The 12,710-nt window shown below is 41.9% G+C and overlaps 1 protein-coding gene across 1 annotated transcript in view; it reads right to left on the reverse strand.

The window, feature by feature from the left end:
* The window catches only part of Rcan2 (regulator of calcineurin 2), a 213,269-nt gene that overhangs the window by 173,849 nt on the left and 26,710 nt on the right, over positions 1-12,710 (reverse strand). Inside the window, exon 2 of the mRNA XM_051204351.1 lies at positions 6,213-6,439. Within this exon, the coding sequence (XP_051060308.1) occupies positions 6,213-6,439 (227 nt within the window). The remainder of the gene's footprint in view (positions 1-6,212; positions 6,440-12,710) is intronic.

Here is a 12,710-nt window from a genome sequence, read left to right on the forward strand (position 1 = left end):
AGGTTGTGAGGTACCCAGTGTGGGTGCTGGGAAATGAACTCCTGTCCTCTGGAAGAGCACCAAGTTCTCTCAACTACCAACCACCTCTGTAGCTTGATAGGTTCCTCTTCATATGGAACAGCTCTACTATCAATTGTCTGAAATCCTTGGTCCCGGGTGTGCTGGGATTCAAATTTTGGGATGTAGGCATTTAATACAGTGCTATGTATTATGTAAAGGCAGCCCCTTGTAATTACAAACAAGGCTGCTGCAGAGGAAAACACAAATATTCACAGTGAAAGAGATTCGCCTCAGTTCTGCTCATATTGAAATGAATTAGGTCAAATGAAGCTTGGTTTCAAAATGAGGTAGAAATGAAAACACACCCCAGGTTTTGGGGATTTTTCCCATAGCCTAGAACTGCAGAGTGGGCATGATAGACCACATGTCTACACAAAACAATGCATTCCCATGCTGCCCTACACACCAGAGTGGAAGCTGCCTCCCCCCACCCCCCACTCCCAGCAGGAGTGAAGATCGCAATAAATAAGGCTGAATCTTGGAAAGTTCTTCATTGTGTCTGTAATATCAGACTAGACCGCTGTTGACTCAAAAAGAAGGGACTGGCTCCTAGCCCTGAAGTGGAATGAAAACTGTGTGACTCTTGATGTATCTGGAGAGATACATCAGAGAGCCTTCAGGTGTTCTCTTTATGAGAGGCAGAAACATGAGAAGACTGGAGAGACGGCTCAGTGGTTAGGAGCATGCATTGCTCTTGAATGACCCCAAGTTCAGTTCGCAGCATCCCCATCAGGTGGCTCACAACTGCCTACAATCCCAGCTCCAGGGAATCTGGCTCCCTCTTCTGTGTACACATGTGTACACCATCCCCCAAACACATTTGCATACATAATTTAAAAATGTTTAAGTTATAATGAAAAGATGTGGCAGCAGGCCTTCAAGCTCATGCCCATGGAGCTAGAATCCATTTGAAGTAATAAGTGGTAGAAACGGAAATGCTTCTTATTAAAAATGCATGAGACAATAAGTACAGTTGAAAGTCTATTAAATGCCCTTTGAATCTGGAACCATCACAGTCATTACAGCTTACGAATTGTTAGCTTATCTTGAACTGATACCTCTGAGCAGAGTGTAAATTCAAGGAGATTATGTGTATCTTGTTCCTCATCGTATCACCAGCGCTAGCTCCCATATCGTGCTGGCAGGCAGTATTACTTAGTAAACATAGTGTGTGGACTCTAGCAGATGGCAGCCTGGATCTTCATCCAGACTCAGTCACTGCAAGCTGTGAAATCATGGCAAACTGCATCTCTCTGTCTTTGTCTGACAATGAGGATAATGATGCTATCAACCTAGATAGACTCATGTATCCTACAACAACTCCCAGGCTCAGCAGCCTCTCAATGGAGCCTTGTTGTGTTTGTTTAGTCTTGCTGCATTTTATGTTCATTATAAGTTGGCTAGACCCCTTCTCTGTGCAGCTCTTGTTCCCACTCTCACACCCAAGTGAACAGGCATCAGATAACACAGTGCCAGTTTTCCCCAGCCTAGTGAAGAGGGCATTCATTAGAGGCCCACATCAGTAATTAAATGCTTGGTGTGGGAATGACAAAAGTCAATTCTGCTTACACACCAGGCAAAACAGCCCAGTAAGTTCAAGGCCATGGAATCCCACCACATGCCCAGGAGTAGAATGTAGTAGGCTTTCTTTTGGCCACCAACCATGTCCCAAATGAAGACCTTCTTACTAATTCTTACTAATTCTGGATGCTCAGCCTTATCTCATGCTAACCCCCCTAGCGCTTACGACTGAATTTAACCCGTTTCTTTCCATCTATGTTTTGCCTCAGGATTGTTTATCATTTTTTTCATTCTATATTCATTCTGTATTCATTCTGTATTCATTCTGTATTCATTCTGTATTCTTTGTCTGGCTGGCTCATGGCTGCCTGACTGATCCCGGGTGTCTCTCTCTCTCTTTCTTTCTTCACTCTTCTTCTTCTGAGTCTAGAGTCCTCCTACTTATTCTCTCTGCTCATTAGGACAGCCTATCCCTCCACTTCTGAGCTGCTGTTGGCCATTCAGCTTTTTATTAGACCAATCGGGTACCTTAGGCAGGTGAGGTGAAACAGCAGCACATGTTTACATAGTTAAACAAATGCAGCATAAACAAAAGCAACACATCTTTACATAGCTAAAGTAATAGTCCACAACATAAACAATGTAACACACCTTTACATAAGTTAAATATTCTGCAACAATAGAAAGACAGAACGAACCCACACTCCTAGGATGGGTGACTGCAGAAAAGCTCAGTGTTTATGAAATATTTGTAAAATCACCTGGTACCTTGAAACATACTCCAGGATGGTTGCTGAAGAGAATGTTGTTATCATTATTAAATAGATGTATATGTTTTGAAGGCCATTATGAAGTGACTTGCTGGCTTTTCCTTACTCGATTGAGTTTGGATAAATATTTCATAGCAGTTCTTTTCCTTTAGAGGCCAAGGTCCTGTCCAGCAGGCCTGTGGCAACAAAGAGGTTCCTCCTTCCACATTTACCTATCTCAAGTCTCCATGGCCTACTCAGATCCAGACAGACCAACAAGGGTGGACCACTCTAGAGGGAAATGAACCCTAGTAACTTCCGAGTGTTGATGCTTTCAAGAGTTCAGTCCTAAATGGGTTTCACACAAAAATATTTATACTTCAGGCTGTATTATGCAAACAGCAATCTGTATTTGTTGGTTTTGGATGCTGGTTTCCTCCAGTTCTGGTTATCCTGTCTGTTATATAAACAGAATACAACCATCTGGACCACAACAAACCATGCTGAAGTCTGCTCTCACTCATCGCCAAAGCATCAAATCAAAGTACGATCTTTCAGAATTCTGCCTGACTGGAAATCCGAATGAATGTCAGAGCCCTAAAAAAGCTGCTAAAAATGTGCATCAAGTGTTAGAACAGAGAATTTTAGAAGGATGGCAGAAATATGCACAGGAGAACACTTAAGCAGAAACCAAATACGCCTGATAGTGTTACCTATGCTACAAATAATTCAATTCGGTATTTCCTGACTTAGCTTGAAAAGAACAGAAAGAGCATCTCAGACACATGGGAGCATGGAGAAGAGTCTGTTGCAAGACTCATTCATGAAAAGAAGCAGAAGTTTGAGGTTTTTCTATAGCTAGGAAACTTAAAATTAATACTTAACAGTAACAGCAAAAGCAGGCTAACATCAAAGACACCAATATCCAAACACCATGGTTTGGAAATAAGAGTATGGCCAAATGAAAGCACCATGTTGTGATTAGTCACATGTGTTAGCACCTACCCACAGGGACCTTAGAAATGATGAAGTCCCAGGCTGCAAAACCATGTCTTCTCCAACACACTACAAAAGCAATTAGCACCATCAGGCCTTGCTCACAGGCAAACACAGGGATAAATGATGCTTTCTGTTTCTTTTTTCTCTGTCTAAAATTACCTTCCACCCTAGAAGAATGCCCAAATGGTCCATCCTTTAGAAAAGGTGTCCAACATCAGACTTTGTGGCTCAGATCCATGAAATCTGGACTCTGGAAATAATATCCTTGTGAAATTATAGATATAGATATAGATGTAGATGATATAGCTACAGATACAGATATAGATATAAATCATGGAAAAACTGGGGGCTGGAGCGATAACTCAAGATGACTAAGCAAGCACTGTTCTTCCAGAAGACTTGAGTTCAGTTCCAAGCATGTTGGGTTGCTCAGGGGCTTACAATTACCAAGGGATTTAATACTCTCTTTCAGCCTCCTGGGTTACCTACATGCATGTGGTACATATGTAGACCAGGAGGCACATATACATACATAAAAATAGACATTTTAATTAAAAAAGAGTATTGAAACACTGGCGATCCATGTTAGTTTCCTGCTAGTGGGCAGTGATCATCTTACAAGGAGAAAAGGATTGGAAGATTTCAGCCCCCAACCCATTAGCCAGATGACTGAGCCTTGGTTGAGGCAGCACATCATGGCAGAGCAGTCACTCACCTGTGGTTGGGTTACAACAGACCTGGGTGCCACTTGAGGTGGAATCCCCCAATGACCTAAAGAGCCCTTGCTATGTCCTGCCTCTTAAAGGTCCCGCACCCTCTTCCTCACCAATCTGGGAGTAAGCTTTTAACACACAGGCTTATGAGGGACAGCTGGTATCCAAATACTAACAAGCCACAGAGGAGAATGAATATATCATAATATGTATCTAGTATGCACATAAATGCCCATCCCCATGCCTTCATCCTCCAGGGTTCAATATTTAAGTTCAGCCAATCAGCTGGTTTTGAATGGCACTTGTGCACCTATATTCTCCATGTTAGGACCTGGAGGAAAGGTCCTTAAGACTCAGGAAATTCTAAAGGAATGCTCATAAAAACTCAGAAAATTCTAAAGAGCGACAGTGGACACTCAGGAAATAAACAACACAGACTTCCGGAAATCCCTTAAACTTACAGGTTGTAGAAAGTCTCTCCCTTCCCAAGGATAGTCTGCCGTGAGGACTACTGTGGATCTGAGATACCTTCCTCCCTATCAAGCTGCCTGCAGCCACACAATATTCCAGGCTCCTGGATTCCCCGAGCTGTCCCCACGCCCAGGTACACCATTTTCAGTGCAGTTGCCTTTGAGTCATTTGTGTCCTCACTCATAATCCTATAAGTCTCATCCACCAACAAGCAATTGTTAACTTGAGACATATCAGTTTCCTGTCCAGGGTGAATTTGTTCACATCTCTCCAGGACATAGTAGCACTTAAAAAAAAAAAAAAAAGTAAAAATAAAAACCAGTGCCTTCCTAGGTACCTATTGTTTCAACTAACCAGTGTCAGTAGTCAGTTATGAAAGAATAAAAGCCTCCACTAGATCGCCAAGGAAAATCCTCTCTACTGTGACACTTGGATGAATGGAAGGTACAAGGAGAACATGGAGAGCCTCATTTCATAGTTCATAGCAAGTGTATTTCACAGCAAATAACTTACCCAGGGCAAATGATAATCTGTTTTGTAATCTGCTTTCCAATCCAGGAGCAAAATCCCAATTTCTTCAGTGCTCCTTTCTTGCTTTAAATAACCTGGTAATCATGGCCCTGAAGCTTCTAATCACAGCTAATTCACTGCACTTCAGGCTATTTTCAGTCTACAGTTTCAGTTGTTCAAGGCCAAAACAATCTTGCTACACAGTGTCTTTAAATGAAATACCTCCCCCCCACACACACACATTGGTTTTCTCTGTGGCTCATTAAGAACAATCATAAAAATCAATAAAACTCAGAAACTAAATTTCCAATTAGCTGTGCTCTGGACTTTAGAAATAGAAAGACAGCATTTATCAAATGGCAATCAGAAAGTGTTCACATGGCATACAATGTCACACACTTTAGTTTACAAAAAAAAAAAAAAAGCATTTTGCCTTAAAAAATACCAATGGCTTACAACATGGTTTAATAGTAAATATTTATAGTTGGGATCCACATCTATGCAGGAAGGTTGGAACCATCTAGCTATCCCATTGGCAGACTCTGCAACCTGAAATAAACTGCAGAAAGCCCCCAAGTGGAATTATTTCCAGGGACAATTTCACTAACTCAAGTTGGCTTCTGAAAATGAGAATCTAGAAAATGTTTATAGAGCCTGGGTCCATAGTCACATCGAAGCAGTGTTGGTGAGCAGTAAAATACAGTTGGCTATAGCCACCATTGTACACAGACATAAGAGGGAAACTCAGATGGCCAGCTAGTGCTCCTTCTCTGGCCATCCCAGAAGAGACGTCACCTTGAAGAAGGGGAGGAGTTAAAACAATCTTGCATCGTTCTGAGAAAGCCCAATTATATTTAGGCAGAATGGTAGGAAGAAAACTCTCAGGTGTTTTTAACACCTGCTTCCTTGCTTAGGAATACATCTTATCTTACAGTCAAGATTCCAAATACCACTTCTGTTAGCTGAGCCTACAAACCAGCAAGGACTGGATTCCTTCCCACACAACCTCACTCACAACCTAGTCAGACACACCTCCACCTCCGTAGCTTATACCAGCCAGGCTTTTCTGATCCCGATGGCCAATGCAGAGCCGAGTAGTGGCCACATCTAACAACTTCCAAATGGCTAACACCAAATGAGAAAGGAGGCTGTTTGCAAACCTCTTTGGGCTTCGGAAAGCATGTCTTACCTTGCTCTCTTCTTCTTCAAACACGGACTGGTGAACATTGCAGGCAAACAGTGAGTTGGGGAGGTCATTGAAGTCAGTGATCGCTTGGAAGGCCTCTTCTGCAAAGCACTGAGTGACAGCCCAGTCTCTGTCTATGCAGCAGAGGAAGAAAAGTCCCCCATCTTCAGGGATGGATGCCTGCTGCCCCAGGCTCCTCATTCCGATGAAGTAAGATTCTCCCCTCATCCCTGAAGAGGCAAAGACAGATGCGTGTTGGAGTGAAATAAATTTCTTAAAAGTCTTGTTTGAAGGCCCCATTCTGGGGGCTTAGAATTAAATGAATTCAAAGGAACCCTCCTTAAGGCCACAGACACTATCACTGTTCCCTACTGGGTGGTAACATGAGTTGTTGGAAGAGAATTTCATGTAGCATGAGTGTACACATTCATGTCATTGATATACAGGCCAAAGGCCATACTGGATGTCTCCTTTAGTTGCTGTCCATGTTTTTTTTTTTTGTTGTTGTTGTTTGTTTTGTTTTTGTTTGTTTGTTTTTGAGACTGGATCTCTTACCGACAATGGAGGCTGCTGATTCAGGAAAACTAGCTGGTCCTTGAAATTGGTATCAATATTGTTCCCATTTTATCAATTAAGTAACTTATGTGGCAAATTGGCAGGATAAGATGGAAAACTATGAAGTATGAAACCAGAGTTGATTTTCCTATGCCAAAAGGATGGAGCAGATCAAAACTGGTAGATGTCTATTCAAGGAAATATGATGTTCTTCATCATACCCTGAATCTTCATTACATTAACTCCAGCATGTATCAGTTCATGCACAACAGCAACATGCACACATGTGTGAGCACATACAGGGAAACACATATGCATGCCACATACACCCACCATAAGACAGTAAGGTGCAGTGAACCAGGCCCATACTTGAAAAATCAGAATCATCTGAACCAATCTATAAAAATATAAATGTTCTTCCCAGCAACTGCCATAAAGCTTTCTAGAAAGTTCATCTCAACACTGCTTTCTGACCCCTTACATTCATCATTTTCATAACTCTAAAGTGGTGCCCTGACATATGGTTTCATGGGTTTGGTCAGTGTCCCCACATGTCAGGGATGCCATCTGCCTTTTCCTTTTGCATCTATTTTTATGTCTATAATCTCTTCTACTAGATGTTCAGAGGATAATGGCCAAGAAGGGAGAAGACTGGCCCGCTGTCTGTCTGACTGACAGTTCTAACAGGGCTACTGAATCCCCTACAGTAACTGCCCTTCTCTTCCAACAGGCAGCACCTCCTCTTGGAGTAAAGGAGAGAAAGTCGCTACTGCAAGCATCGCTCTGCCTTCATCAGGTTGAGTGGGACACAATTTGCATGTCTCTGTCTTTGAATCTGAAACACACTGTGGGATGAGGTTGGTTTGCAATGTTCATTTCTCCTAGAGAAACTCTGATGGGAATTTGGTAAGCAACGTTTGATGGTAACACTGCATTATATATGCAATCCCAGACAAAAGTGAAAAAAAAAAAAAAAAAAAAAAAAAAAGAAAAAAGAAAAGAAAAATCAGTAAGTGGGACCAGCAAGATGGCTCAGCAAGTTCACACACTTTCAGTTGAGAGCTGAGCTTGATGGCCTGAGTTTGGTCCCTGAGATCCAAATGATGGAGGGGAAGAAGACCAACTCCCGTAAGTTGTCACACGTGAAAGCCCACTCACCAATAGCCGCAACACTTTAAATGAATTAATAAAGTATAACACAAAATTTTAAGATTAGATAATTTGACAGTAACTCTCACAATAAACCACTGTAACTGTGGCAAATGAAGACACAATATAATTAGTTTTTTATTATTAAGTTTTTAGTTGCGTGATGACTGCCAGTTTCTGTAGTTAGAGTGACAAAATGTTTATTTTAAATAAAAATATGACATATTTTAGGGACATAAATTACATAAAATGTTGTTCTACAATCTAACTTTAATGGATATTTTTAATTCAAAGTGAAATATCTAAACATCAATATGAAGGGAACTTTACAGCTTAACGACTAATATTTGTTGTATTGCTCTCCCAGATAGTCCAACATAATCCATGCAGTAGTTGTTATTTAATCCAATTAGAGTACTATTTTAAGAGCAAAAATAATTGCTAAGAACATCAAAGCAGTATTGTGCCTATTAAAGGTATATTGGAAGACGAAGAGTCATGAGGATCCAATGGACTTAACACTAGATCAGTATCAGTCCATCTTATTTGAAAAATTACAACTGAATCAAAACTGGTGCCAAGATGTTTTCAGAGGAGTTCTGCGACTGACTCAATCATTCTTTTGCCAAACAAAAGGAAAATCCATAGCAGAACAAATTAACTTATATAAAGCCAATATTAATCCTCAATCGTAACTCCCTTCCATATATTCCAATAGCTTGCTCTTCCGTCTAAACTGTGCGATGCGATTACCTGCATTCCACTTTATTTGAAGCGCCTTATTTTGAATAAAGACTTAAAGAGTCCATGCATCCTTCGTGAACAACCTGCGCTACTTGAATGGATAAAGACCTCAGAAGTCTCTGAACAAAGGACTCTAATTGCCCTGCCTTCCGTTCCGTCACTGACTCACTTCAGTGACTCCATTTATTCTTGGAACTCGAGAGCACAAACCTCTTCTCTCCGACTCCCAGAAAGTTCGGAGTCTCCTCTTGCTCCTTATGCCCTTTGTTAAAGGCTGAGCAGCCTCCCCTTCCTGGGCTAGCCTCTCCCCCTTCCCCTCTGACATTCCCATGGACAGCTCTTTGGCTTTTCTCTAGCTCGCTCTCCTCAGACTTTGCCACTAAGCTCTAGGTCCTGCCCTTGTACCCTGGGCCTGTCCCACCCCCACCGTGCCATCCATCAGCACTCTTTTTTCTTTTCCATTTGAGTGGCAGATCAGAGAGGGAAGAGTTACAGATCCCTTTCAATGTGAGCCTACATTATGAGCAGCTCAGTGCCCTGGTCCTACTCTGCAAAGCCGGTGATGGTACTTCATCTGCAAGGCGAGGAGGCCTAGCTCATCCTCCTCACCTAACAAGTGAACCCTCACAAGGAAACAAGAAAAGCTAACATGGAGTTTTCGAGAAAGCATGCTTCCCTTTGACTAAATCTTTTTTTTCCTTATTTTACATATCGACTCCAGTTATCTCTCCATCCCTCCCTCCCTCCCTTCTATCCTCCAATGCCCCACCACCACCCTCCCATGCCCACCCACCCCCACACTCCACAGGTAGGGTGATGACTTCCTGGAAGGGTCATCTAAATCCATCAAGTCATTTGGAGTATGGACTAGGTCCTCCCTCCTGCCTCTAGGTTAAGGGAGTATCCCTCCATGGGGAATGTGCTCCCAAAGTCCTTTCGCGCACCAGGGTTACATCCTGGTTCCACTGCCTTTGACTTAACCTTTGATCATCTTCTCATGCCCACATTACCTCACATGCCTCACTGTGACTAAGTATTCTATAAACTGTCCCTCCACTGTTCGCATGCCCATTCCCCTCTTCTCATAGTCCTCCTGGAATTTGCTCTTATTGAGTGGCTTCAAGCTGACCACGTCATATACAAATAAGGGTTCCCCCCATACAAACTTGTTTTTGTTCTTCGTGTAAAATCTTTGTTAAAACATTTATGCTACACCAGCAAGGTATCTTTGGAGGTAGAGGTGCTTGCTGTGCAAGCCAGCCTGACAATGTGACTTCAATCCTAGACCCCAAATAAAGGTGAAGAGAGAATTGGAGGATTGCATAATGTTGACCTCTGACATCCACAGGAGCACTGTGACATGCATGAACAGGTGTGTGCACATGCATGCATACACAACACACCCCCACACATGAAAACTGAAAACATTTACTGAGCCAGTAACACTCCCTTACATTGGGCCCAATATGCCTGCTGCCAGAAAACTGGTTCAATTAGTAAGATATAAAAGCAATTTCTTTGAAAGTCAGGATGCTACCTTAACTAGCTGTAAATATTTTTAGCAGAAAGTTTATTTCTAAGTACCCAGAAGTTTCTAAACAGTATTTTCTTTTTGTATATCCTAAATTTAACATAAAAGTGTTTTCTTAAAAAGTGTTTTCTAAGGTTAATTCCTATTTTTAACTTTAGTATTGTCTATTTCTTGTTCTACTTTTGTAAAAGTTAATGAATCATAATTATTTTGAAATTTAAATAGAAATATAACTTTTCCTTGACTAATATGACAAAATAAAATATAGTAAGATATAGCAAAAACCATCATATTGAAGTTGGACAGTTTGAGCGGAGTGTAGGACAGGATGATGTGGTGGAAATAACCTCTGAGTACAGGGCAACTTAGAGAATTCCATCTCTGCAGAGAAGACTCCTGCTCCAATAACCTAACCTTGATGGGAGATGTCATTCTGTAAATATGTTTCTCATACTGGTTAATGAATAAAGCACTGTTGGCCAATAGGAAAGCAAGATAGGCGGGACTAGGAGACAAGGAGGATTCGAGGAAGAAGTAGGGAAGAGTCAGCAGGTAGAGACTGGAGAACAGAGGTCTGGACCCACTCTCCGGTAAAATGAGACCACGTGGAAATAGTTAGATTAATAGAAGTGGGTTAATACTTAAGACAGAGCTAACCAATAAGAAATTAGTACCTGGCCAATAGCATTATATCAATTACAGTGTCTCAGTGTGATATTTGGAGCAGGCATGGCTGTGGGCCCAGGCCAGGGGGAAAAACCTACTCGTAACATAACCTGGAGCAGAAATATTTCCCACTGTCACAGTCACCAGCAGGAAGATTCCTGAAAGAGCACGGTCTTGGGGTGAATGCCATGATGTCAGAACACAGTGCAGGAACTGAGCCCTGTGAGTATTCTGAGTGCTTTCGAGAAAACTTCAAGAAAACAAGACAAGAATGTTGTGACCACAGTTTCTTCAAAACAAGGAGTTATTCTCAATTTCATGTTCCTCCCAGGTGTAGTGGATAGGAGTGGCTTTACTTCAGATTACTCATCACTGCTTGATGCGTTCATATGTCCCAGTGGGAAAACATGTGTTTGCCACAAGTGTCATGTCCTTGTGACTGTATGCAGCTGGGACTCAGGAGAACTTTACTCATGTGAGAGTCCCTAACCCTCGGAGTGTAAATCATCCGGTGCTCAGAATAAAGATAGCTATTGCGTGAGAAATGAAAAAGAAAATCAGGAGAGCCTGGGAACTCAAATAGGAATGAAAGGAGTCACCAAGATTAGTGTGTTTGGTGTACAATAGGAGATAGTATCTTTAAATGCCACATTATGGTATCATCAAGCTAGTCTTTTGTAAGCATAACTGAACATGAGAACAGAAAAGGATGCAAAGAGCAGTCTAGTAATGAAGTATTAAGCCCCACAACACAACTGAACTGGTTTGCCCTTTTAAATTTCTATTTCTTGATTTGCAATTAAAACCTTTCAGGGGACCATTGTCTACACAGCATCACTTAAGGAGGTGTGCACATGTGTTGTTCTGATTTTGAAGTGTGAGGTTGGCCAGCCAGAGGGCCTCTGTTCAGTGACGCACCTGCCCACTGCCTATGACGTTGGTACTGCATCTTGGAACTTCTCCAAGCATCCTCCCAGGCCTGCCCATGGACCACCTGCTGCTGGGACTACTGCTTCCCATTCTGTTTCTAACCCAGGCTAGTATTTCCTGAGAGCAGACCCCAAAGACACAAGAATGGAGACAGCGCAGACGCCTGTCAAAGCCCTCAAAGAGTATTTGCCTGTATTTTGTAACAGTGAGCCCTTCCTGGAAGGAACAAGCAGAGAATACAGTAATCAACTTGAATTCACTAATATTACGCTCATTTGAATATTGACACTAACAACAAAAGTAATCATTTCCTTTAATGTTTGATTGAATCCATGTGCTGAAAATAAAAATATCCATGGAGTACAACCAAACAACATGCATGATTTTTTTATTTCATGATGTCACCAAAGAAAAACTAGGGAATTCAGAACTATACTAAGAAGGGGATAAATAGAGTTTGTTCATGATCCTGCTGTCCTAGAAAATTCTGGCTTTAACAGTATGGTATATTTTATTCCAGTGCCTGTGTGTGTGTGTGTGATGTGTTGGTGTACAGAGGTGCTATAATACCTTGTGTATGTGCTTATGTATATCACACATGCACACATGTATACAGGAAGGCCAGAGGTCAACTTCTGGTGTGTTTCCTCAGACGCTGATGACCATGTCAGACAGGGTCTCTTGCTTGCCTGAAGCTAGTCAAATAGCTAACCAGTGAGCCCCAAAGATCCTCTTGTCTCACCTCTTGGCTCTTGGGTTGTGAGTGCATGCCACTACACCAGCCTCTTTATGTGCAAGCTGAGGATGCGGCCGAGAGCATCTCACATTTATATGACAAGCACTTTGTGCACTGAGCTATTTTGCAGTCCACTCTAGTACTTTTTATACGTGTAATGTTTTCCCCTAAAAGTTAGGAGCATGTTCTG

This window comes from Phodopus roborovskii, unplaced genomic scaffold, assembly GCF_943737965.1.
Source record: "Phodopus roborovskii unplaced genomic scaffold, PHOROB, whole genome shotgun sequence".
Classification (NCBI taxonomy): Eukaryota; Metazoa; Chordata; class Mammalia; order Rodentia; family Cricetidae; genus Phodopus; species Phodopus roborovskii.